Source organism: Marmota monax, unplaced genomic scaffold (assembly GCF_021218885.2).
Source record: "Marmota monax isolate L192 unplaced genomic scaffold, Marmota_monax_Labrador192_F-V1.1 WCK01_AAM20220418_F8-fsc00020, whole genome shotgun sequence".
Taxonomy (NCBI): domain Eukaryota; kingdom Metazoa; phylum Chordata; class Mammalia; order Rodentia; family Sciuridae; genus Marmota; species Marmota monax.
In genome coordinates, this window is record NW_026692912.1 from 3,815,749 (window position 1) to 3,842,598 (window position 26,850).

General features: G+C 37.6%; 1 protein-coding gene across 2 annotated transcripts in view; it reads right to left on the minus strand.

The window, feature by feature from the left end:
• Positions 1 to 26,850, minus strand: part of Ctnnal1 (catenin alpha like 1) — a 64,127-nt gene that overhangs the window by 13,263 nt on the left and 24,014 nt on the right. For both annotated transcript variants that reach the window (XM_058581617.1, XM_046451288.2), the window contains exons 4-12: positions 26,100 to 26,219; positions 21,356 to 21,445; positions 20,168 to 20,338; positions 16,729 to 16,929; positions 14,664 to 14,750; positions 11,107 to 11,265; positions 10,670 to 10,762; positions 6,292 to 6,442; positions 143 to 180 (exon numbers count right to left, since the gene is read on the minus strand). In XM_058581617.1, the coding sequence (XP_058437600.1) occupies positions 143 to 180; positions 6,292 to 6,442; positions 10,670 to 10,762; positions 11,107 to 11,265; positions 14,664 to 14,750; positions 16,729 to 16,929; positions 20,168 to 20,338; positions 21,356 to 21,445; positions 26,100 to 26,219 (1,110 nt within the window). The remainder of the gene's footprint in view (positions 1 to 142; positions 181 to 6,291; positions 6,443 to 10,669; positions 10,763 to 11,106; positions 11,266 to 14,663; positions 14,751 to 16,728; positions 16,930 to 20,167; positions 20,339 to 21,355; positions 21,446 to 26,099; positions 26,220 to 26,850) is intronic.

A 26,850-nucleotide genomic window follows, 5' to 3' on the forward strand; every position in this document is an offset into this window, starting at 1 on the left:
TTGCTACTAAGAATAACAACTCTGAACAAAGTCTAATATCCTAACCTTTTTCTTTAGGGAAGGAAAGTAGCAGCAGTAGGCAACAAGAACACAATCTAGATTCTAAATAAAAACAGTCTGAAATGTACATAATTCTACTTACCGCTGGCTTTGGAAGTGAAAGGTAGCCATACTTCTCTCCTACAAATAACATATATAACTTAAAATTTTTTTTCTAATAATACATTTATATTATACACATTTAACTTTTACCATAAGATTAAATGAACAAGAATGTAAGTACGTTCATTTTGATAGCCTATTATATGTCATTCAGAAATCAGATCATAATTTGGTAGGCAAATGTGAAGACTGCCAACACCTGCCTCCCTAAGGCACTGGAGATGGCTGGTCTCTCCCAACTCAAAAGGGAGAAAAGCAAAATGCCTGACCACATTGACTTTCACTTGCAATTAGCTCCATTCATTCAGTGCTCCTCTTACCACAGCCTGCCTCTACTGAAACCAAAGTCCTCTTTTAGTAGCACCAGTATCAGTACTTCTTCCTTTTCTGCAAGTACCAGACCAAATCATTTACAACTAACCTCATAATGTATTCTTAGTCAGGGAAGAAGACAACCTCAAGTCTACAAGATAGAAAAATGATTTTTTTTTTTTTTTTTTTTTTTTGTGATGCTGGACATTGAACCCAGAGCATTGTACATGCTAAGCAAATGCTCTACCACTGAGCCACATCCCCAGCCCAGGAAAATGAAATAAAGCAAACACAGAGTTTTTTGGCTGTGAATTGACATATGGCATGAAGCATAATAACTCAGGAAAGGAAGGAAACAGGCAATGTCCTCTTCATCACGGTCTTATCATTTTCTAGCTCCCAGATCATGTACAGAGTTAGGTTACATGATCTGGGAGCTAGATAATAATAAAATAATAATAAATGGTTTTTCAAAACTAGTTTGTGGCATCTGGTGTAAGAATTTAGGATGAAATTTGAATAGTATTATAGCTTTTTGAAGGAAAACAAGTGTATTCAGCTATAATATATCAAGTTGAGCCAAATTAAAGTGTTCATATACAAACACTTGGAAACTACAAAATAAATTTCATATGGTCTAAACTTATAAAAGAAAACATAAGAGCCCTTAATCACTCATTTTCTTATAGAATGACTATTATATGAACAGGGCGCACTTGTTGGTCTCAGAATACTTTATACAAATACTAAAAGTTTCATCTGGAATTGCCCTATTGAGTATGGAATCAACTAGCCACAAGTGACTATGGAGCACTTGAAACATGGCTAGTCTGAATTGATATGTGCTGTAAATGTAAAATACCAGATTTTAAAGACAGTACAAAGGGGGAAGAAGGATGTAAAATATCTTATTACTAATTTTAAAATATTGATTATGCACTGAAATAATACTTTGAAAATACTAAGTTAAATAAAACCTCTTATTAAAACAAATTTCACCTGTTTTTTTTTTAATTTTTCTTGTGCTTTCTAGAAAAATTTAAATTACATATGTGGGCTGCATTCTATTTTTATTGGACAGAGCTGATCTACAAAATGAATTATTGCATGGCATATATACACAATGGAGTTTTATTCAGCTATAAAGAGGAATGAAATTATGTCATTTGCAGGAAAATGGATGGAACTTGAGAACATTATGTTAAGTTAAATTAGCCAGACTCAAAGTAACTGGTCATGTTTTCTCTTATATGTGAAAGCTAGAGAGGAAAAAGGAAAAGAAAGGTATATGTGTGTAGGTGGTATCATAAAAATCAAAAGGAGATCAGTAAAGGAAAGGGACCAGAGAGAGGGAGAAGGGGAGGGACAGGGGACATACTGAGGAATGATATTCATGAAATTATATTGTTACATGTGTGTAAGTATGAGTATATAATAACAAATCCCACCATTGTATACAACTATAATGTACCAATAAGAAATATGGAAAAGAAAAAAAAATGAATTATTGCCAGTGGTATTTCAAAATAATTTATGATTTATATAATTTCTCTGTAATATCAGAATTGTAAGAGAACTTTATTAGTAGTTTTTTGAACTCAGAATTGTTAAGGGATCCAGGTGTGGTGGCACACCACATGGTGGCTTGGGAGGCTGAGACAGGAGGATCAAGAGTTCAAAGCTAGCCTCAGCAAAAGTGAGGTGCTAACAATTCACAATAGCTAGACTGTGGAACCAACCTAGATGCCCTTCAATGGACGAATGGATAAAAAAAATGTGGCATTTATACACAATGGAGTATTACTCTGCATTAAAAAATGACAAAATCATAGAATTTACAGGGAAATGGATGGCATTAGAGCAGATTATGCTAAGTGAAGCTAGCCAATCCCTAAAAAACAAATGCCAAATGTCTTCTTTGATATAAGGAGAGTAACTAAGAACAGAGTAGGGTCGAAGAGCATGAGAAGAAGATTAACATTAAACAGGGATGAGAGGTGGGAGGGAAAGGGAGAGAGAAGGGAAAATGCATGGAAATGGAAGGAGACCCTCAGAGTTATACAAAAGTACATACAAGAGGAAGTGAGGGGAAGGGGAAAAATAATATAAGGGGGACAAACGAATGTCAGTAGAGGGGGAAGAGAGAGAAGAGGGGAGGGGAGGGCAGGGGAGGGGAGGGGAGGGGGGATAGTAGAGGATAGGAAAGGCAGCAGAATACAACAGACACTAGTATGGCAATATGTAAATCAATGGATGTGTAACTGATGTGATTCTGCAATCTGTATATGGGGTAAAAATGGGAGCTCATAACCCACTTGAATCAAATTGTGAAATATGATATATCAAGAACTATGTAATGTTTTGAACAGCCAACAATAAAAAATTTAAAAAAAAAAAAGTGAGGTGCTAAACAACTCAGTGAGACCCTGTCTCTAAATAAAATACAAAATAGGACTGGGGATGTGGCTCAGTGGTTGAGTGCCCCTGAGTTCAATCCCTGGTACCAGGAAAAAAAAAAAAAAAGAATTGTTAAGGGACAACCCCTTAAATGGGAGGCTATTTTCATGCCTTATAGTCAGGCTCTAATATAAAAAGTGCCTGACTTAGCTGCACGAAGACAAACAGAAAATAATGTTCAGGTCACGCCACATGTCAAAATTTACCACCTAGCTAATTCAAAGTCTGAATATTATCCATAAGATCTCTAAAATGGGGCCTTAATAAGCTATGAAAAGGAGGGCACAATCATTACTTAAGGATAACTGGCTCAGGCAAGGAATCTTGTATTATCTAAGCTTGACGTTCCATAGTGCCCAGACCATGAAATGGTCACATCTATTCTCCAAAAGGGGAGGCAATTATATAATCTGGCTAGCTACCATTACCACCAGCTAGTCATATTTATCACAGGGAAGTTCCAATCCCTGTAGTCTGCTTTTAAGTACCTGTTTGTTTTGCCCTCTATTCCTATCCAGCTTAAAAGTAAAAGAAACCACAGTGAACATGTGGTCCAAAACAAGCACAAGATTCTCCTGTTTCAGTTCTGTTCTATCCATAGTGAATGGTAGAGTACTGGGTGGAAAAAGAATGGGGGTCCATGTATAAGCTCAGTGTGAGAAAAATTCAAGATCAATCTGCAGTATTTGTCATGGGACAAGAATGAGGAGTGGCACTCATTCTGTACACACTCGTGCTGTACATCTGCCTACTCTGATCTAGTCTAATGCCCTTATTATTTGAATATAGAGGATTGAACCCAGGGTGCTTAACTACCAAGTTACATCACCAGCACTTTTTATTTTTTGAGACAGGGTCTCACTAAGTTGTTCAGGGCCTTGCTAAATTGCCGAGGCTGGGGGCTGGGGATGTGGCTCAAGCAGTAGCACGCTAGCCTGGCATGTGTGCGGCCTGGGTTCGATCCTCAGCACCACATACAAATAAAGATGTTGTGTCCACTAAAAAAATAAAAAATAAAAAAAATTCTCTCTCTTTAAAAAAAAAAGTTTAAAAAATAAATAAATAAATTGCTGAGGCTGGCCTTGAACTTGCAACCCTCCTGCCTCAGCCTCCAGAGTCACTGAGATTACAGGTGAATGCCATCATACCCAGCTAAGGCCCTTAAAGATGGGAACCTGAGAAGTTAAAGGACTTCTTTGAGGTCACCTAATGGTAAAAACAGAAGAACACATTACTTGCCATTTATATATTGCAAGTACCATGACAAATTATTTCATTTATGGCCATAAAGAAACTGAAAATAAGGCTAGGATCATGACTCAGTAGTACAGCACTTGCCTAGCACATGTGAGGCACTGGATTCAAGTCTCAGCACCAAATAAATAAATTGATAAATAAATGTATTGTGTCCTTCTATAATTTAAAAAAAGAAAAAAAGAAACTAAAAATCAAAGGGCCAGGTAATGTGCCTAGGCTGCCATTACTAATATACTATATACCCAATCATATCTTCTATAACTTAGATGGCCCCATCATCAGCTAATAAGTAGTAGACTAAAACAAAGATCCAGTCTTCTGGCCCTCAACTGCTTGCTCCTTGCTCTGAAAGTTCAGAGCAAGGGCTATAACATCATCTTTGGGATCTCCCAGCCATTTCTGGAAAAAATTCAAAGACAAGAGTAAAACCCTGCATGGCAGTTGTGAGCATTTTTCACAGAATCAGTTCATTCTCATCAGAATAATTTAGTGATAAGAGTGGATGAGTGGTTGGTAATATTTATCTTTGGCTTCATTTAGATGAAGCACAACTCCCAGGTCTCTGTAGCTTCTTCACTGTGGGACACTGACATTTACTTCTTCAAACCTCAGTTTTATCATAAATAAAATATGGAAATATAATCTCATAGAGTCACTGAGAAGATGAAATGAGATAATGCACATCTAGCACTTATCAAAGAACCTGGCACACAGTAATTTCTCAGTATTTCATTTGTATGTTTATATTATTATGATTTATATGCCTCCAAATATAAATATAAATATCATATTTATAATGTTACCCACACAGACACTAGTAGCCCATGGTTTTATTTTTCATGGAATCTCACTCGCCCAAAGCTCAAAAGGACATCAACTTCATGGAGTGCTCACAAAAGACTTTTAGAATTGGCAGAGCTTCTGAAACCACTCAGCTGATGGCCTTCGTCACTGAGCTGAGGACACTCACAGCCAGGGCAAGGAGTGCTTGCCTGAGTCCAACTAGAGAAGGAGCTGGGCCTAGCAGGTGCTCTGGCTCTCCCAGACATGTGTCCTTTCACCACACCAAGCCACTTCTCTTCATTTCCTAGCAATCCCTATGGCTAAGTGATACTTCCTTAAATGTGGACCTAACCTTTTAACATACAAAACTTGCCTCACATAAAGATCCCTGTAATTATAAATCCTTTAGCAAAGCTTCAAAGTGATATACCATCCACATTAGCTATTGCAGAAATCTTTAAATACAGAAGAACAGTAAATACTTATTATACTTTACAAATGATGTTATAACTAGAAGGTCTATCATTCCCTGATTTCTAAGCAAATAACATTAATCTTGAATGGGTCTTTCTAATGAGGTGTTTAAATATTCATCTTCAGTGAAAGTAAACATGTAATTTGATATTATAACTTTAAATGACATTTTATTTTTTAAATCATGCTTTGACACTAACAGAAATCATTCAAAGGGAAAAAAATATGTATATATACATAAAAATGCATAAACAAATAACAGAACACACAATACAATGGAAAAATAAAATTCCCAGCAGTTATGAAAATAATGAGCAAAAATGATGCCTTCCTATACAATGTATGGTACTAGTCTATATGTTGTAGAAATACCAATGAACTTACCCACCACAGGCAATATTCCAAGTTTACGTAGTCATCAAGGAAAGAGATTCCATCCAAGTGGAAGGAAAGCAATTCAAAAATCAAATAACTACATTCATTTCATTATGAAGTTAGTAGAATTAAATCAGAAAATCTCTGTATTAATAGAAGAGCTTTTGTACTAAAATTCAAAATGATTTAGAAGAAATTTTTAAAATAATATTTCAATAGGAAAGCTAGAATGTTAATTCAGAGAAACCTACTACGTTATAATACCACAAATTGTACTGTTTAGACACTAAAAATAAAGACAAAATATTTTTATCAATTTTCTATGGCAGATATTCAAGAAATTATTCAGCTGGGTTATAACATGATAACTCATTTTGCATCTGAGGCTTCCAATTTAAAAACTTATGGAGCTACATTAAAATAATAAAACATAAAGGAGAAAAATCATAAAATATGTGGACAGTTTCTCACCTCGTCTTCCTTCAAACACATCATTGATTTCTCTTAGCAGTGTTGACATGTCACTAATCTGAGATTCCCAAGCTTCACAAAATACATCAAGGTTTTCTTTAGCAATTTTACTAGATGGATGCAATGTCAGTGTTTCAGCAGCAGAAATTATCTAAAGAAACACAACATACACAGGCATGGATTTTTAAATCTTAGCCCTCAGAATCACATTGGAGACCAAACTTAAGTCTGTACTGTTCAATTCAATTCAAAAAACAACTATTAAATAATTTCTACAAGCCCTATGTTGAGTAATATAGAGATACACAATAGAATAAGACCTGCTGTTTCTTAAATCTGACTTACAGATAAACAGTATACATTATTGCCCCTACATTCAGGGGGCAATTATCTTTATTCAAGGAAGACTATTTCAACAAAGTTATTTCTGTAGCACAATTCAAAGACATACACTCTGACTACAAATAGTGTACTGTATATGGTAGTAGAAGAGAAAGTAATAGTGGTGAAGCAGCAGGAGTAATGGTAGGTAGACCGTAGTATTGGTAGTAGTAACATGTACACACACCTGTGAGTACATGGTAGACAATAACATGCTCAAAACACTGTGCCTTATAAATGTTTGATATACATTAATCCTCAAAAACACACAAAATATTACCCTTCTCAAATAAGCATTATTCCCATTTTACAGCTAAAGAAACTGAAGCTCAGAGATGCCAAGTAACTTTTCCAAGGACCTGTATCTAGTATATGCCAAGCTGATGAGTGAACTCAGATCTACCTGACACACAGTCCAGACTCTTTCCACCACATCATCCCGCCTCTCACAAAACAGTAAAATGGGCAAGAATCTGCCTCATACTTTTACATACCACCATATGGGCTAAATAAATGTGTGAATAATTTAAAGAATTATTGTAGAGACAGTTATGTTTTCATCAAAATATTGTCACCACCCTGCCCCCAACACACAGCAAGATTATATTTCCCAGGCTCCCTGGTAGAGGGGTGTCATGAGCAAGCTGTATCATTAACAGAGACCAAACATGTGTCTTTCCACAATGTCACAAATTCTTGAATAACAATAAATTCATTTTCATCAGTGGATGAGTACTTGCAGGTCACCTGATAGTCATAAACTGGGCAAACACAAGTTCTGTTATTCCAGCCTTGATTTCTAACAGCTAATACATTCAAGTCACATATCACACCTTACACAATTATATGTATAATTTACAGAAAGGTTAAGAAAGCCACAGGGGTTCAAGAGGCTGAACTGAGAGCAGCAAACAGAAAGGCAACAAGTCACTGTATGTGGTCAGATGATATTGGGAACCAGACAAAAAACTTGTTCAGGGGACAGAGCTATCAAAGCATAGGATTTTATTTTAGGTCAAGATCCTGCAAGAGGATAAGTTTCAGAGTGTCAGCTAGGAATGGTCTTTGCATGGTCATAACAGGCAGGAGAAACTACCCTCTGCTGAAGTCCAAGGAAGAGATTTGGAAGTTCACTGCTGTGGAGATTTTCTTGGGCAAGAGTCACAACAAGTGATTATTATTTTTTATTAGTTGTTCAAAACATTACATAGTTCTTGACATATCATATTTCATACATTTGATTCAAGTGGATTATGAACTCCCATTTTTACCCCGTATACAGATTGCAGAATCACATTGGTTACACATCCACTTTTTTACATACTGCCAAACTAGTGTATGTTGTATTCTGCTGCCCTTCCTATCCTCTACTATCCCCGCTCCCCTCCCCTCCCCTCCCATCTTCTCTCTCTACCCCATCTACTGTAATTCATTTCTCTCTCTCGTTTTTTTTTTTTCCCCCTTTCCCCTCACTGATTCTTGAAGTCACAGTGTGACTGTATCTAGTGTGAGGAAGTCAGAGTGTGGCTGTGTCTAGACTTGGGATGCTCCTCCTTTTATGGGTCTCAAGCAAAGGGATAGCTTCATTTGGTGGTCTAAAATGTTCAATGGGCTCATGGGCCTGGTTTTTCCAGTATGAGTGTGATACACCCATGCATTCATGTGCTTCTGACTAATTCAATAAGTCACGGGTGGTCATTTTTGATAGCACAATTAATTTATTTAACAGTTTGTGCCTTATTATTTTACTAGGCAGATAGTAGTTGTTTACTTGTCAAAATTAAGTAAAGAGTCACTCCACCACTGCAGTGAACTTCCAAATCTCTTCCTTGGACTTCAGCAGAGGGTAGTTTCTCCTGTCTGATTTTAACCATGCAAAGACCACTCCACCTCAGCACTTAAAACTCAAAATGGCTTATGGTAAAACTACTGCTTTATAAAATGGAGTAACATAGATTTAGGCACAGTCTGAGAACTACTGGTCTATACATGGTGGAGTAATTCAGCAGGATAGCCTGCTCTCCACAAGGGGTATGGCCATTGACTAAATTCTGTTCACTTTAGCCTGGGCCACCACTTCTATGCCTGGCCCATTCAAACCTCTCTCATGCGCCTTAGTGCTCTCTCCCTGCCCCATATGAAGGTTCAATGCACTGGACCCAGCAGTGAGTCTGAGCTCCTGCAGGCTAGCAAGTCACAAGATGAAGCCTAGGTTGCCAAGAGGAGGAAAGCCATGCCACCAATCAGGACTATCAATAAGGGAGCAGCCGATTGCTTTAAGCCACTGTTATTTGGGTATTTCATGTTTGATCTTGTGTTAGTTGCTACATGAATGAATTAATGAACAGCTAATATTTTATCTTTCATGTAATAATCACTCTCTAAACAAAGTACTTAAGAGATGCTATTTGTAACATAGGCAGAAAACGGATGGCAAATGGAGCCTGAGGACAGGAACAAGAACTGATTGATTGCACATGGCAAAAAAGCCAAACACTCCAGTTCAAAAATATATTAGTTACCAAGGCAAGTGGGCTGACCCTCATGTGAACAGACAGATATTAAAGCCTTGGTTTCACCCACTAAGCAGAGATGCCCTGTTTGCAATGGTATTCTGCATATATATGATCATTACGGAAGCTGACTCAGGTAGCTCCCACTTCCATGATAAGCTTTGGACACAGATCTCTAGAGGAGGCATGCAATCTCCCTCTAGCATCCAACGTGCTAGAGGACTACAACTTAACTGTCTCTAGGTTACTTTTACTGTTATTGGATATAACTCAAATATTCAGGAACTTGACATTCATCATTCAAAATTGCAATTTAAGATCAAGCTCTTTCAGTTGACCATGATAAATTAAATAAGAACATCTGGAACACTATTTTAGAGCTTGGGCTCAAAAAAAAGAATTTTTTTGTCTTTAGGTTATAAAATTTGACAGAGACAACATTAAATGGAATATCTGGCTGAGTACAGTGGCACATGCCTGTAATCCCAGTGATTTGGAAGGTTGAGGCAAGAGGATCACAAGTTCAAAGCCAGCCTGGCAACTTAGCAAGATCCTAAGCAACTTAGTGTGACCCTGTCTCAAAATAAAATATAAGGAGTCTGGTGATATAGCTCAGTTGGTAGAGTGTCTGCCTTGCATGCACAAGACCCTGAGTTCAATCCTCAGCAGCACAAAAAATAAATAAATAAAATAAAATATAAAAAGGTCTGGGGATATGGCTCAGTGGTTGAGTGCTCCTGAGTTCAAGCCCAAGTATAAACAAATGGGATATCAGTTTTAAAAAGGCTTTTTAAATTATAAAGAATAAGTAACACTATAGAAAATTTAGAAAAGTAACTCATAATCTAAATAGGCAGAATTTTAATTTCTGCATATTCCCATATAATCATTTTCACGGGTACGTACATTTTGTATAGTAGCAATTATAGAATATACACAAATCTGCGTACCACTTCTTTTAACTTTGTAACAAAATATTTTGATGTTGCTAATTCTGATTATCATATTATCATTTTAACATTATATTACAATTTAATATTTTCAAATATTTTGCCTAATTTAAGAATAGTTATTGTTTCAATTGAATTTTATTATAAATAATGTAACAAGAATTGTTTTGTTTTTTAAATCCCCCTATACCTTTAGGAATTATTAGGTTGAAATGTGAGATTATTCTTATGGTTCATTACATAATGGTAGTTTACTTCTAAACATGTTATAGCATTATAAACAGCTTCATTTAAAATAAATATAAACTAGAATTTCAGGGTGCCAATCTCCAATTTGACAGACAACTAGATAATCCAATGGAATGTCAGCCATATTTCCAGCATATTACCAATGAACAGACAGATATATCTTGCTTTCTCTCAGTAGATCTGGCCTCCAGTTATGCAGAACCCTTTACACCTTCCTTCCTCAAAATTCATTATAGCAAACAGATAAGACATAATATGGAGGAAAGAATCTGCTATTAAGCCTACCTGTTGGCCAGTCACCTGAAATGTCTCCTCTGCATGTATACAGGTTATTTCAAGAGGTTCTGTCCCAGATACATGTCTCAATAATTGACAGGTCTACAAGAAAACAAGTCTATAATTCAACTTCCATATTCACATCCTTCACAATTACACTTCATAATTGTTACTTCATAATTATAAAGAAAGTTAAATTTTACAAATAAAATTTATTAAAATCTATAAAAATACATTTGCATATTACCAAAATTATTAAAAAGCTATATTGTTCACCAACAGACTCTCTAGGGTCAAAGTGGAAACAAATAAAAGCAAAGCATATTATCTCTACTTCCAATCTGATCAGGACTTTAACCAAAAACTGTACTCAACATTTTCTCCTGACTGTTTAGCTGTTGTATCATAAACTACAATTTTTTTTAGCAAGCAAACCTACTACTCACCTCAACAAGCTGTTCTTTCTGTTCAGAGAGTTTACAGGCATATTCAGCCAAAGCTTCTAAATTTCCTTCTACTCCAGTAAGTTTTAATGCTTTTAAAACCACGTGGTCAGCATGGTATTTTAACAGATCTGCTGCCAGCTGCATTGCTGTACTGTGAAGCTGCAGATGTTGGGTGTGAAGGGCAATGAAGGAAAGAAAAAAAAATACATTTTGTCACCAATCACCTGACAAGCACTTAGAACTACAGAACAAAAGCCTCAAAGCAGTCCCATTTGATGGGCTGAGGTAACTCGAGTTGTGGAGCCCTAGAGAGTGTAGTCCCTCCCAAGGACCAGGTGAGGCCTTTTCTCTTGCATCCCCTGGGGCTGGTGATACTGCTGTCTGGGAAAGATGACCTGGCCATCCAGTGCAGAGCAGCCAGGGCTCTTTTCATCCTATAATCAATCGGCTCTTTCCCACACAGCTTCTCTCTTGGACAACAATGTTTTTGCTACTCTTAGAGTTAGTGAGGAATTCACAGTATTGAACGTATTATATTCAGAGTGCTAAGAGGAAAAAATCAAATGGGAGTTCATGATCACTAAAGAAGTCTTTTAGCACACTTTTGAAGAAGTGTCAATGTGAGATTCAATTAAATATTTAATGAAATGTTATTAAATACCCATATCGTGGCAGGCACTGCCCTAGAGGCTAGACATCCATGACAAGTAGGACCCAGTCCCTGCTCTCAGTGGTGTACAGTCAATGATGATTGCTATCCAGAACTTTACTCTCTATTCTAATAATAAAGTGGATCCTGATGGAAACAACAGATACAAGGTATCCCAAACCCTAAAGCAATGATTGACTTTGTAGGGGAATGGATTTTAAGCATGGTTCACTCTCTGAATATTTCTGAATACTATTAACTCTAAAAATGTTTTCTTCTTATCCTACCTCTTTTTTTTTTTAATAATGTAACAGGTGATTTGTTGTCCTGAAAGAGATTATTTTTCATCATTTTTCCATCATTCTAAGGAAAATTTGACTTGAATTAAGCCTATTTAAATGAAGCAATTTCTTTTTTCCTAGAAATAATCCAATGTCAATTCAAATTACAGGACTTTCTACAAAATTAACAATAGGATTATCTGCATTCAGCAACCAAGTGAGAATAATAACAGCCAGAAACAAAGACATTAAGATTTGTTTTCCTTTAAAAACTAAAGCCATGTAAGAATTGTATAAGATTTTGTTTAACCAGCAGGGCTTCAGAGAATATCTAATGCCAACCCTTTATTTTTCTGACTATGAAACAGGTCCATAGAGATTGAGTTACTTGCCAAGGTCACATAACTCTTACAAATGGTTTTGGGGACAAGCCATTAACAACCATAGGGAAGAAAAAGAAAAAAAGGCAAACATGCTCTGTGCCATGTCCTGACAGCAGCTTTATATACTTCAGCTCCCTTAATCCTTATAGGTTGATGTGGTTATGTCCATCTAAGAGCTAAGAAAATGAAACCTATGAAAAGTCCCTCAGTCTATCACCAAAGGATTTCATGCTGCATTGAGAGTACAGGATTTCAACAATAGTCTAGCTAAAATTGAATAGGCTGAAATGGTATGGGTAGGCTTTGTTTTAAGGCATAGAAAACCATGACCTTCTTCTAAGTTCAATGGGGGTTTGAATGGAGGTTTCAACAGAGGTGTCAGATCCAGGTTGAGATGTGAAACAGATCATCATGCACATAATTTTAAAAAGAAACATCCAAAACCCAATTTAAGCCTTTGACTCACTTCAAAAAACATAAAAGAATTATGAAAACAAGATAGGCAGAAATTTTTATGAGGAGGATCTCTCTGAAGAGCTGATAAGTGCTTATTATGAGGCCCTCTTCAAGCACCCTTCAGAGTAGAGAGAGTAATAAGACTTGGCAGTTATAGTGTGGAGGAGAGCCTCTGAGGGACACACACAAGCATCCATGAGACAGAGTCTGCTTCAAGGGTCTACTAAGGCCAAAGCCATCGTACAGGGGAACTAGTCCTTAAGAACTTTCCACCCCATCTTTCTCTTTTCTCTCCCTGTGCCACAGCCTGCAAACATCAGTAACAGCAGCTACACTGTGGAGGATGAGGGGAGTGGAAAAGAGAAGAGAACACATCTCTCCCAAAAGCTCTGCCAGGGGCTGGGAGCAGCAGAGAAGTCCTACCACTGAATGAAGACTGGAGTGAACCTTCTGATTTCTGAACTGAGACTGTGCTTTAACACTGAAAGTAAGGATCGGCACACATTTTCTATAAATGGGCCGATAGTAACTATTTTAGGCTTTACAGGCCACACAGGCTTCATTTCAACTCTCCACTGTGCTATTACAGAAAGAAAACAGTAGATAGCCTGCACACTAAGTGGGCAGAATTTTGTCCCACAACACTACCTAGGAAAACAGACAATCCAGAGGTAGTTTATGAACAAACCCCTGTCTTAAAGTAACCACAGGACTTCCAATTACCTGAGTGGTCCAATAAGTCATGAGATGACCAAGTTTTTATTTAAGAACAGGGAAATCTCTAGTGAGGTTAATTTAAATATATCCAACTTAAAGGTACACTTTTATGAGTTTTTTTGTTTTTAAATTTTTTTTTTTTTTTTAGTTGTTATGGACCTTTATTTTATTCGTATGTAGTGCTAAGAATCAAACCCAGCCCTACATATGCTAGGCAAGCACTCTACCACTGAGCCACAACTCCAACCCAGTTTTATAAGTTTTGCAAACACATAAGCCATATAACCCTACTATAATCAATATTATATTATTAGTTTATTACTCTATAGAGGCTTCCTATGCCCGTTTGTAGTAAATATCCCCCAGTTTCTTTTCTTTCTTGTTTTGTTTTGTTTTTGTTTTTGTTGTATGTTGTAGTAGTACTGGGAATTGAACACAGGGGCCCTTAGCCAATGAGCTACATCCCCTAGCCTTTATGTATTTTGACTTTTTTTTTTTACTTTGAGATGGGGTCTTACTAAGTTGCCAAAGCTGATCTTGAACTTGAGATCCTCCTGCCTCACCTCCCAAATCACTGGGATTAGTCTTGCACCATTGCATCCGTTAACATCCCTCAATTTCTGACTTCAGGCAGCCACTAACCTGATTTCTGTCATTAAAAAATAGTTTTTCCTTGTCTAGAACTTTTTTTCACAATGTAAACAAACACACACACACACACACACTTTTGTGCCTGGCTCTTCTTCCCTTTAGTATAGTGTTTTAGTGATTCATCCAGATTGCTGCATACTGTTCCTTTAAGTTGCCAAGTACTACTTGGTAGAGTTACAGAAAAAGTCATTTATCAATTCCCTTGTTGTGGAAATTTAGGTTGCTTCCAGTTTGGGGCCATTAAAAATGAAGTTGCTGTGAGTATTCATGTATAAGCTTTGAGAATGATAACACAAATAAATGGTGGCTTCAAACTATGTCAAAGGGAAAAATTTTATCCATTTTCTAGTCACACATTAATACACATGCATTTCATTCATACTGAAAATTAAAAGAGGCTAAATTTCAAACCATACTTACTTCTTTCTTAAGTTCATTGAGACTGTGACTGATTTTCAAAACAGTGAGTTCCAATTCTTCAGCAATACTTTTTGTTTTGATGCTTTGCTAAAAATTTTAAGAAGTATATATATATAATGTTATGTCATTTTTAAATCTAGTATTCAAACTTCATTTAAATTGTAAATTATAATAATTTATATCTTTTGATATAATAAAGTTTATTGTTAAAACGTACCTGCTCATGATTAAAGTGGAAAATAAAATTTTAGTTATTTTTCCATACTAATTATAAACACGTGAATTTTTAAAAACTCATTTTCTTTAATAAACTCATGTCTAAACTAATCTTTTTCATTTTCTATCTGGAATGTTCATCCCCTTCACTCTTAACCTAGTTAAAAATCAAAGTACTATAAGACCTTACATAAATGTTACTTTCTCAGAAAGCCTTCTCAGGTTATTTCCCAATCTAGATATGAACCTCTTCCAAACGCACTCTAAATTTTTCTCTAAGAAATCATTCCAGTTCACAATTATATATTTCATTTTTAGTTTATATTTGTTTGTTTAAAGGCTCTCTTCACCATTAGGCCTATGAAAGTTCCACAAAACCTGAGATCACCACTGAATCCATAGTACCTGGCACAGTACATGGCAGGTCTGAGGTGTTCAATTCTTTAAATAAGTAAATCAAAGTCAAATGTCAATGCCTTCATGAAGTATTCTTGATTCCTCTTGCTAAGCACAAACTTATTCTATTGCAAACCCTCTCAACACATGTTCTTACAAAAAAATTTTTTTTTGGGGGGGGTATCTTATTCTTCTTTTAAGTTTCTGGTGCCTGGCATATAAAAGGCACTCAGTAAGAACTGCTTTAAAAAAAAAAAAAAGTATATCTGGTGCAGAATCGGAACTGAGTGCTTGTGAAATATGTGAAGGGTGTTAATTGCAAATGTAAGAATTGGTAGAATCAGATTTCTAACAGAGCATTTCAACACAAGAAGCTCTTTATAATGTTTAACTTAAAATTTAACAGTAATCTATAGTGTTAAATGTCACATAGATAATTCAAACTAAATACAAAATATTGCTTGAGTCTTTTATACCACTCTACTCTACGGTAAGATTCCTCCTTAATGAGCATTTGCTCTATTATGATACCAATAAAATATCTGAGAAATCTGTAATTCATATCTACTCTTCATTAATAAATCAATTCAGTTACCATAAAGTAGATGGCTGCTTCGTTTTTCATGATCTCAACCATATTCACCTTCCTTCATCTTTACAGCCAAAGCTTTTTTGTGACTCTGGATTAGTTCTATTTCTCCTGTGTGTTATATGTCATGTGAAATACTTTTCTGACATAGCCTAGATCTAAGAAAAAAACGTATAAATGGTGCCAACGACATGCCTCAGGCCTGTCCCTCCATTTTGCAACCCACTGCTATGAAAGATGGAGAACACACTTGCTGTTCTCTTTACCAGTCATGCCCAAAGAGCCTCCCATATTTTAAGCACACTAATAACCTATTTGAGGTCCACTAAACAGCTTCCAATGGATTAAGACCAGGAATCTGTCCAAGAATGAAAGATTTTTACCTGCTAGAGGGATCTACCCTTGTCTTCCATTGCATCTAAACCTCAGCAAATGTCCTATAGCACTGTGTCTATCAATCAGCTGTCCTCAGAGTTAAGAACTGTACACATCTGCATGGCTCCAGCAGTAAGAGTCAGATACCAAGAACCTCTAGGTAGGAATCTACCCCTCTGTGCTTCACTCTGAAGAAGCATTCTGGGAAGAAATTTTGTAGAGGTGAGTTTGGTGGAAGAGTGGAAACAACAGGGCAAACTAAACATGGTGACAGTAGCAGAGTCTGGACTGGCCTGGAAAATGTCATATACTGTGAATGCTGGATGGGAAAGATGTTTTGGCCAACTAGGAGGGAGAAAAGAGATGGGACATCTTCATTTCATGTTGACCAAATTCATCTTCCTGGTGATTATGTTAGCCTCCACATGTCTCAAAACATTACTGAAAAGCTACTATATAAGATTTACTTTGATGGAAAAAAGTTCTTACAGCTTGAATCCACACAGAAATGAACTGCTGCAGTTCCATTCTCGCCTGAGTTGACAGTTCCAAGATGCGTTCCCTGTGCTCATGGCTGGTGTAAGCAGAATCTGTGAAATCCTCCGTGCGCTCCAAGATGACTTCCAATGTTGCAGAAAGGTTCTCTTTGGACTGAAAATAAGGGTTCTCCCGTACAGCTTCAATATTCATCTGAGAATAAAAAGAATATACATTCCTGTGAATCAATATTCCCACCTGATAAAAATGGGCTAAACACTATCAATTTCTTTCCCAGCTGAGAGGAAATATAGCCTACAATGATAACTATACTTTTCACTACCCCAGGAGAACACATTGTTCAAGAGTCATCAGGGACATGCATAGCCTCATTCCTAGAGTTGTTAATATAATGACATTCCCAGAAGATCAGTGACTGCTAAGACAAAAAGAGCAGCATCACATAGCAACTGGCAGGAAAAAAATGAAACAGCCTCCACTTTAAAGTCCTGTCACAAATATTGCAAGTTAATCCTACGTAAGACCCATTTTAACGTGAACCACGAAAATATGAAAAGTTTGGGAAAAATCAAGAGATTATACAGGAGTACCAAAATTCAGTAAATCATTCCATCCTAGGTATACAGGATTTTTTCTTTTAAGCTAAGAAAGAACATGGATTATAGTGAGGTATGGAATCAATCGTGAGCTTCTGAATTTAAGAACTTAACTAATTAAAACTTAACTAATTTACATCTGAGAAAATGCCTAAGCAAAGTTCTGTAAGATATGTTACACCCAAACATGAATATGTACTGAGCCCGGGGGATAGGTGTGGAGGGTGAGAGAGACTGGGAAAAACATCAATTTTCCTTTATTAATTCATCAAAAAACTTTCCTAGTCATCTAACTGGTCTCCCTACATTTTGTTTTATGTCCCCAATAGACCTCAATGACCCAGATAACCTCAATCAGAGGGGCCACATAATCTTTCCAAAACATAAGCCCTCTTCTATTGCCACATAACCTATAATCAGCTCTTTCCCATCTACAAAATCAAGCCCAGACTTCTATGATATAGCACAAAATCCTCTGTGGTCTTGTCTTTATAAACCTCTCTAACAGTCTCTCATCTCCCAAACCCCCCAAAAACTTCAGTCATTCTATGTCCGGAGTTGCCTGACTGTATGAACACGGGCTCATTTGTGCAATCTTTCTCTCTCTTAGCTTTTGAAGACACACTATGCCACTTTAACTTTTAGTCTATGAAATATGTGAGAGACAACTTGGGGGGGCCACCAGGAAAAAAGGAGTGTGGTGATGATGAACATGCTGATAAGGATGGCTTACATTTGCTTTGCAGTTTAAAGTCCTGTCACAAATATTGCAAGTTAACCCTACCTATGACCCATTTTAACATGAACCATGAAAATACAAAAGTTTAGGAAAATCAAGAGGTGATATGGGAGTACCAAAATTCAGTAAATCACTCATTCTTAGGTTTACAGGATTTTTTCTTTTAAGCTAAGAAAGAACATGGATTATAGTGAGGTATAGAATCAACTGTGAGCATCAGAATTTAAGAACTTAACTAATTAAAACATAAAAAATAGTCATGTTGATCTCACATCATTTATAATAAGGTTTTTACTTTCCTTTTCAAGAGAACATGTATGTTTTTAGACAGCAACTTAGTAGAGTTTGGTAGAACTTTTTGAAGGCTAGTGATTTATGTTTCCATAAGATTTGTCCATTTATACATAATACCAAATACAGAAAAGTACCCAATTTCCCTCTACAGATTATATTCCCCATCAGAAAAAAAAAAAAAAATGCCAAAAGGAAGCCACTGACAATGAGCCTCTGCCCTCTGAAGTGCTTCATCCTGAAAGGGTCAGCAGCAAGGGCAGTCAGCAGCAGAGGCAGGCAAGCACTACTCCTGCTTACTCTGAAACCAGAAACGAAGAAGCAAGGCTTAGATCTGCTTCTAAGCCCACTTGTTTCCCTAGTTAGCCTTCGATGCTTGGCAACAGATCTCCTCCCTCAGCACTTGCAAGAAGAGGGAATCAGAAAACTAATCTCTCAGATTTGGCAACATTTCTAACTGGTCCTTGCAGCTTCTGTCCCCTCAGGAAGAGATGCAGGAATAGGACTGGCATCAGAGAAAGAAAGAAACCCAGAGGTGTAAGCTGAAAGGTCAAATTTGAGAACTAGAGTATCCTAGGATCTACAGAAGGTCCCACTTCCCTTCTTTACCATTCATTAGCTTTCTTCCTAAAAAAGGGGGTGGGGACATAAATACACCCGCCCAAAAAGGCAGTGGGGGATTAAATACAATATTTATAAAGAACATGGCCTCTGCTGGGCATGGTGGTTCATGCCAGTAATCCCAGCAGCTCGGGAAATTGAGGCAGGAGGATCATGAGTTCAAAGCCAGCCTCAACAACTTAGTGAGGCCCTAAGCAACTCAGCGAGATCTATCTCTAAGTAAAATATAAAAAAAGGGTTGGGGATGTGGCTCAGTGGTTAAGCACCCCTGGGTTCAATCCTAAGTACCAAATAAATAAATAAATAAATGTTCTGCTACGTTCTCTACTTCATACAATTTTAAGTATAGTAAGCAAGAAAGAACACCATTCCTGTCTCAGCCCTGTTTATGATGGGTGGGGTAACTCTCAGCATGTTGGAAAACTTCTCAGGGCCTTGGTTTTTGCATCTGCTAAATGAGAGCACTGTACTAGATGTGTTCCTGGGGTCCTCCTGGCTCAGACACTGCCCATACCCTGAGAACACCTTTATCTTTCAGACTTTCCACAAGAAGTCAGACTGCCTGGAACCACACTTCCTAGCTTCAAATCCCAACTCTGGTGCTTTCTAGCTAGCTAGTTAATCTCATCTGTGTCTAAGTATCCTCAGCCATACAACGGGGACAATGTCAACAGTTCCTGTGATGCATATAAGTTCACATTTAAAGCACTCAGACCAGGACTGGCACAGAGTAAGAACTCAATAACTTTTAGTATTATTGCTTATTTTAAATTTTAATTGTTAATACTATTATAATATTACGGTCTCAAATATTAGCCTTATGGCACAAGGAAGAGCAGAGATCCTAGCAGAAATGATTTGCTGACTGTTATCACCATGGATGGTATGGTATTGCTCAAAAAAGGGGGAAAAGATCATTCTTCTAAACAGGAGGCTATGACTAAACCATACAGCTCAACAGGATCAGAGCAGCTACTACAAGCAAAGACCATTATCTTTTGTAAATAAAATACTAAGCCAAATGTTACGGAATATTAGGTTTGTATATAGTAATGCTGCTATAAAGAGATAAATTTGCTTTTGTGGAGCATCACTGTAAATCTTTACACAAAAATATGGTACCTTACATAACAATACTTCCTTAAAATCAAAGAAAAAAACTATATACTTTCTTTATTCTTACCTTGAATTCTTTAATTCCAGTAAAAATACTGATAGATGAAATATCAGACTCTCCATTTGGTTTACAGTCAGTCACAATTTCAACGACCTTATCCAATGCCACTTTCATTCGGTCAAACACTCCTTCTTTGTTTTTATGAGCTGATTCGCAGTTGGGATGCCTGAGACATGTCTTCAAATAATAGAAAATCTTAATATGTGACCCATTCATGACCCACAAAATCTTACAGAGAACATGTCATGCTAATAAAAATGGTTCTTTACCCAAGTCTCCTGGGTCCCTGGCTCCCCCAGCTGCCTCTCCTCACTAGAGTGGAAGCAGGATGAGTAAAAAGCGATAGCAAGGTTAAGTGAAAAATGCAGAGTGCAAAACTGTATCTGTACACTTCAATGATAAGCTTGCCTGAAATTCTTTGGGGGAAATAAAACTATTGCTGCATTATGATTAAAACCATTTTTTAAATGTTGCCTTACACATGCAAGAACTAAAAAGGAATGAAGAAAAATAAACAAGATGATACATGACTAGAGCTACAACTTGGACTTCTAAAAAATGATGTATGTGAAAAACTACTCAAGGGCTTAAATATGAATGGAGCTGTCTGGATGGGCTTCATTAAGTCTCTGTTTTTGTGGCCTCGCTGATCCCAGCACAGAGTAAGTACTCTAGCAGAAAGGTGGTGCTAAAAAAAAAACTGCTAATGAGACACTTGCTAGTTCATTCTTGAATTGTACCAATTTGCGGGCCAGCTGCTATTTGGAAATACAAGCTCCTGATTGTTAATTTTGTAAAAAGGAGATAAAGGAATTAGAGGTATGAATTTACAGAATAAACAAACTAAGGGCCGATTCACACTGCGCTGTTACTTGACCAATCCTAACTTGCCCAGTGTTTTTCTAGAGCACATGGGCTGGCTCCCTCCTGCAGGAGCAAGCATGTCTGGCAGCCCTTGACTCACAGCACCCTCTCCACCTAGCTGCTCCTCCAAGGCTGACTCGCAGATTAATTACTGTTTGGAGCTGGAGCAGAAAGTTAGCATTCTTGCAAATAACTGAGATTTGACTATTCAAGGCCTAGTTTCTAAGTCACCACTTTAATCTTTATAAAGACATGAAATAGATAAATTAGATGTCCTTAATGGGTTTTCTGACTACAATTTATAACAGAGTAAAACAAAAACCTTCTTACCTTTGAAGCTGTGAGAAGCATCATTGTACACTTTTCAAGAACTGCCCTAGCTGCTGCCATTTTTGCCTTTTTCTTTTCATCTTTCAAATCCTAAAGATGAAATAAAAATCACTGAACCGTTTAAGATCATATAAACAAACCAATTTCTGAAAAGTCATTTATTCAACATTACTTAAAAATTCAGTAACATTGTTAGGTGGGGGGGAGGCGGGGGAAGAAACAAAGAAAGAAAAAGAAAAAGAGCTCAGGACAAAGTTTTATGAACTGTTACCTTCTCCATCTAAACACAGTAGTCACCACACCCATATCCACAGTTCCATTCTCCAAGGTTTTAGTTAACAGTTGTCAATTTATGTTTTACCGTCTCTTCCCATCCTCACTAAAATGTAAGCTCCAAAAATAATAATAATGAAGAGAATGTGGATAAAAAAGAACACACTTACACTGTTGGTGGGACTGTAAATTGGTACAACCATTACAGAAATCAGTATGGAGGTTCCTCAAAAGACCAGGCATGGAACTACCATATGACTCCTTGATATTTATCCTGAAGAATTAAAGTCACCACACTATAGCAATGGAGGCGGGAGCCATGTTTATAGGAGCACAATTCACAATAGGGACAAGAGACACAGAAGGATGGCAGCAAGACAGGAATTCTGATCAAGCTGCAAACTTTTATTGTTCACACAGGGGTATTTATATGCTGGGGATAGGGAAGCTCTCTAATCAGCAATTGCTGGATGTGGGTGGTAAAACTGCCAGGTGCAAGATGTCTGATGATCCTGATAACCACAGGATGTTCCAGGGAGATAGGTGGCTGCAGGATGCCTCCCAGGCAGGATGTCTCCCAGGGGGCTGTCAGGCTAATCTTTGAAGGAGAATTTCCTTCTAGTCCCTGACATCTCGCCCTTTCTTATATAAAATATTTGACCATACCTTACCAGCCATGTTTTTAGGGGGTGATGGAGGCTCTGTTCCTCTAGAAGGCCTTAGAATATCTCCTGATCTGAGCGAGTCACTAGGAGATTTCGTGGTGGCCTTGGCATGTTTTTGGAGGAGACGGCTTTGAGGGGGGAGCATGCCAACCGCCATGCACCAGAGCGTGTCACTCAGAGGTCTTGGGTTTTGGGATCCGTGGATCCATCCTCCTGCAGTCCTTCCTGCACCCTCCCTCATTATGGCCTAACGTCCTCACTCCATGGGTGCGTCCTCCCCCAAGCGGAGGGGCCCATGGAGGAGCGAACCCTTATGGCAAGGGCAGAAGATGGTTGGTCAGAGCTGTTACTTATACTTTTATATAAGAAAGAGAGATCTGTGGGGATGTAAACTTAAGAAATAAGCCTGAGAGAAGGGTAGAACATCCTTTTAAATGTTGGCAGCATGGTCTTCCATCTCCAGATGATGATAGTGGACCTGTATGGGCTTAGAGGCCAAAATATTAATCTGTTCTTTAATTAATTGTACCAGCCTGTTTATAATGCAGGGTCCTATGGACACCATTAAAAGTAAACCCAACAAAGGGCCTAATAAGGGAAGAAGGTAGGGTAGAAATCCATTAAGCCCAGTCCAGAGGGGATTTTCAAATAGTTCCCTTCGTCTCTTTTCTAGATCTTCTTGAAGCTGCTTAATTTTAGTGCGTACTATGCCTGATTTATTGGCATAAAGGCAGCATCGTTCCCCTAAGGCCAAGCAAATTCCTCCCTGGTTAGCTGTCAGCAAATCTAAGCCTCGTCTGTTTTGAAGGACCACTGCTGCCAGGGAGTCTATTTGGTCCTGTAAATCTTTAATAGTTCCTGATAGAGTTTGTACATCATCTATAAGTTGTTGAGATAGGCGATGGTAAGAGTGTATAGCCGTGCCTAAGCCAGCTGTACCTGTGCCCACAGCAGCTGTTATTCCAAGGCTGGCAAGGAGTGGTAAGGCCTGTATTGCTCGCCTGTGTCTTTTGACTAAGGTGTCTAGGCTAGGAATGGGTAGAGGTTCATCTCCTGGGACAATAGTTATATCAGGGAGTAATAAGGCAAGAACACAGCCACTGGTCCAATTCGCTAGAAGCCTGGGGAAGGCTGAGTTTCCTCCACACATAAAAACTGTGCCATTGGGGGTACAAAGAGATGGGGTGGGTGAGGAATAATTTTGTACTGTTGAGCAATTTCCAAAGGAAGTAACTCCAACATCAATATCATAGGTATTATTCTGCATCATGCCTAAAAGACATGATGTAAAAGTGCCTATAGGCTGTACTTTAAAAGGAAATCCAGGTTGGCATGTATTATCATTGTCTATGATAGAATTAATAGGAACTGCCATAGGCATGATTGCCCCTGTTGTCATGCAGAGCCAGCAATCACCAGCAAGGGTGGGGTTGGAATTATTAAGCAAGGAGAAGGTAGTTTCCAAAATATCTAATGTATTGGTATCTAAATCTGGGAGTTGGGATTTAGGCAGCATTAAGGGATGATATGTGAGCGCAGAGATTTGGGGTTTCAAAAGTTTGATTATCTGAAGATGCTTGACAGCATCAGTGGGTCCTCCACCATCAGAGACCCAACCTAGGTGTCCATCAACAGATGAAGATAAAGAAAAGGTGGTATGTGTACACACACACACACACACACACACACACACACACTATAAAGTTTTATTCAGCCAAAAGAAAAAGGAGGGGCTGGGGATATGGCTCAAGTGGTAGCACACTCGCCTGGCATGAGTGAGGGACTAGGTTCGATCCTCAGCACCACATAAAAATAAAATAAAGATATTGAACCCACCTAAAACTAAAAAATAAACTAAAAATAAGAAAAAGGAAATTATGTCATCTGTAAGAAAATAGATGGAACTTGAGACAATTATGTTAAACAAAATAAGCCAAACTCAGAAGGTCAAGGGTCATATGTTTTCTCTCAAGATGAAAACTAGAGAAGAAAAAGGAAAAAAAAAAGTTGGGGGAGGGGTGATTTCATGAACATCAAAGGGCAATCCATGAGAAAAGGGTCGAGGGGAAGGGAGGAAGGAAGACAAAGGAGAAATACTGGGGAATGATATTGGCCAAATTATATTGTTACACTATGTGCATGTATGAATATGGAACGACAAACCCCATCATTATGTACAACAATAAAAAATATGGGGGAAAAATAATTGACTTTAATAAACTAATTTTTTGTAAAAAAAATAAAATAAAATCTAAGCTCTGTAAGGGGAGAGGGGTTTTTTTTAATCTCTTTTATTTACTATTGTATCCCCAAAACCTAAACTAAAACCTGATTCAGAGTAAGCAGCTAAAGAATACCTGCTAAGTGAATTGAATGAATGAATCTGACCAACATCTATTTTCAACATATTCTAACTATACTAAGGGAGAAAGCATTTTTACCCTGGACATATTCCATGAAAGTGATCCAGAGATAACACTTATCAATCACAAAGATGCCAAAATGGCTGCTAGTAAGTTTCAGGGGTCCCGCATCTGAAGAGTTATATTTTAAAACAGACACTTCTTCAGTTAAAGTCCTTTTAAAACATTGGATCACATTCTTAATAGTCTTAGAAAAAAAAATATACATTCTCCATACCAAATTTCTAACTACAAATTAAAATAATGAGTTTTCCAAATACATCCAGATGTCAAAGAAAATCCAGCAGAAAGCATAACTTCATGAAGGGAGGTGGCTCTGAAACCTAAAAATCACACCATGCTTGCATCAAGAAAATGTTAGATAATATATAATTATCATAACAATACTCATGCTAATAATTTTATAGGGGAAGAGGAAGATGAAGAAGATGAAGAGAGAGAAAAAGAAATAAAAGAAAAAAATGTTTTATAATAACAGAGGCAGAGGAACAGAAAATGAAGCAGTAAGGTACCTATAGAGAGAGCTTGATTAGAGCCTAACACCACTGTCCAGCCTGCTCTTTCCAAGCCACTACTCATCTCCCAACTCTGTGGCAACCAGGAAAGTTCACATCCAAAACTAAGGAAGTAACCTATATGGCCATTCCTAGAAGCATCTCAAGAATCTGCTGACAGATGCACAAATTCCCCAACAAGGAAAAGCCAGTCCCGAATATAATATGGGTTTCCACATCCCCAAATTTAGGAGATTATGGTGTGAATTGGGAAACAAATCCATGAAAAACAGATATTATGTTGTAGTTTGAGAATGGCAGGCTTTAAAATCAGATTTAACTGAGTTCAGCTGTCAGCAGAGTGACCTTGAGAAAGCATTATCATCTCAGGTTCAGTCCCCTCTTGTGTGAGACAGTAATAGCAATACCTACCTCATAAGAATGTCTTGAGAATTAAATGAGATCATGTATATTAAGGACCAAGCATATAACAGAGCCAGTGCAAATAAATAATGGCATGGGTTATTACCATTAACCTAATGTGCTAAGAAAAACAGAAATACATAAGAAAATACTCTAAGAATATGAATGATGGCTCCATTTGTTTATCTGAGCCCTGGTAGAGGAGTCATTAGAAAGCTTCACAAAAGAGAAAGTACTCGAGTTGGGCCTTGCAGGCACGTATGAGTGTTCCTAGTGAGAATATATTTAATGGTTACATGTGTCCAATAATGATATGCTGGCCAACTAACTACACCCTGGCTCATTTATGAGGGGTTTTCAAGACCAAGGTTATAGATTAATAAGCAAGGGATTGCAAAGACCACACCTTATCCAAACCAAACATTATGCCTTTATCTAAAGATTCTGAAGTGTAGTAGATACCTACATTTTGTCTGTCTCCAGTTAAATGTGCAAACTCCACCATTTCATTTCCAAACTGACTGAATATCTGGACAAACTCTTGAAAGCTATTAACTTTCTCTAGTCTTTCCATAGTTGAGAGAACCTGCAAAAGAGAATATTTTATTATTAGATAATAGATATAAAAGAGACTGAGACTGTCAAGGCTGAGGAGAGTGAAGAAAAAAGGAAGATTCTAAATTCTAGAGGGATGCTGAGGAGGAGGAACCAGAAAAGAAGACAGGAAAGAAAGTGCTCAGAGAAGCTGGTTCAAAGGTCATGATCTCTTAGGGAATGGCGTGGTTTGAGGATGAGGAGACTTGGGTTTACTTGAAAATCAAAAAGGAAAAAATTTCTAGATGACTAGATTTACAGAGGAAAGATCATTTATGTAGCCAATAGCAAATGCGAGAATGGGGTGGACTGTGGTCGCTGCTACAGCCTGGATGTGGTTTCAGTGTGTCCTGAGTTGGAAGGCGGTTTCTAGAGTGTCAATGTAAGAGATGGTGGAACCTTTAAAAGGTGGGCCTACTAGAAGGTGGTTAGGTCACTGGGGATACTTCCTGGGGAAGGGATTAATTCATTCCTCACAAGATGCCTTGCCTTGAGAGCAGGTTGTTTTGAAGTCAAGACAGGGCCCCTCCGTGGTCTCTGGCTTCCTGTCTTGCCATGTGATTCCTCTGCACATTCTTCCACCATTGTAATGCCAGCCACCAGGAAGCTCTCACCAAAGGCTG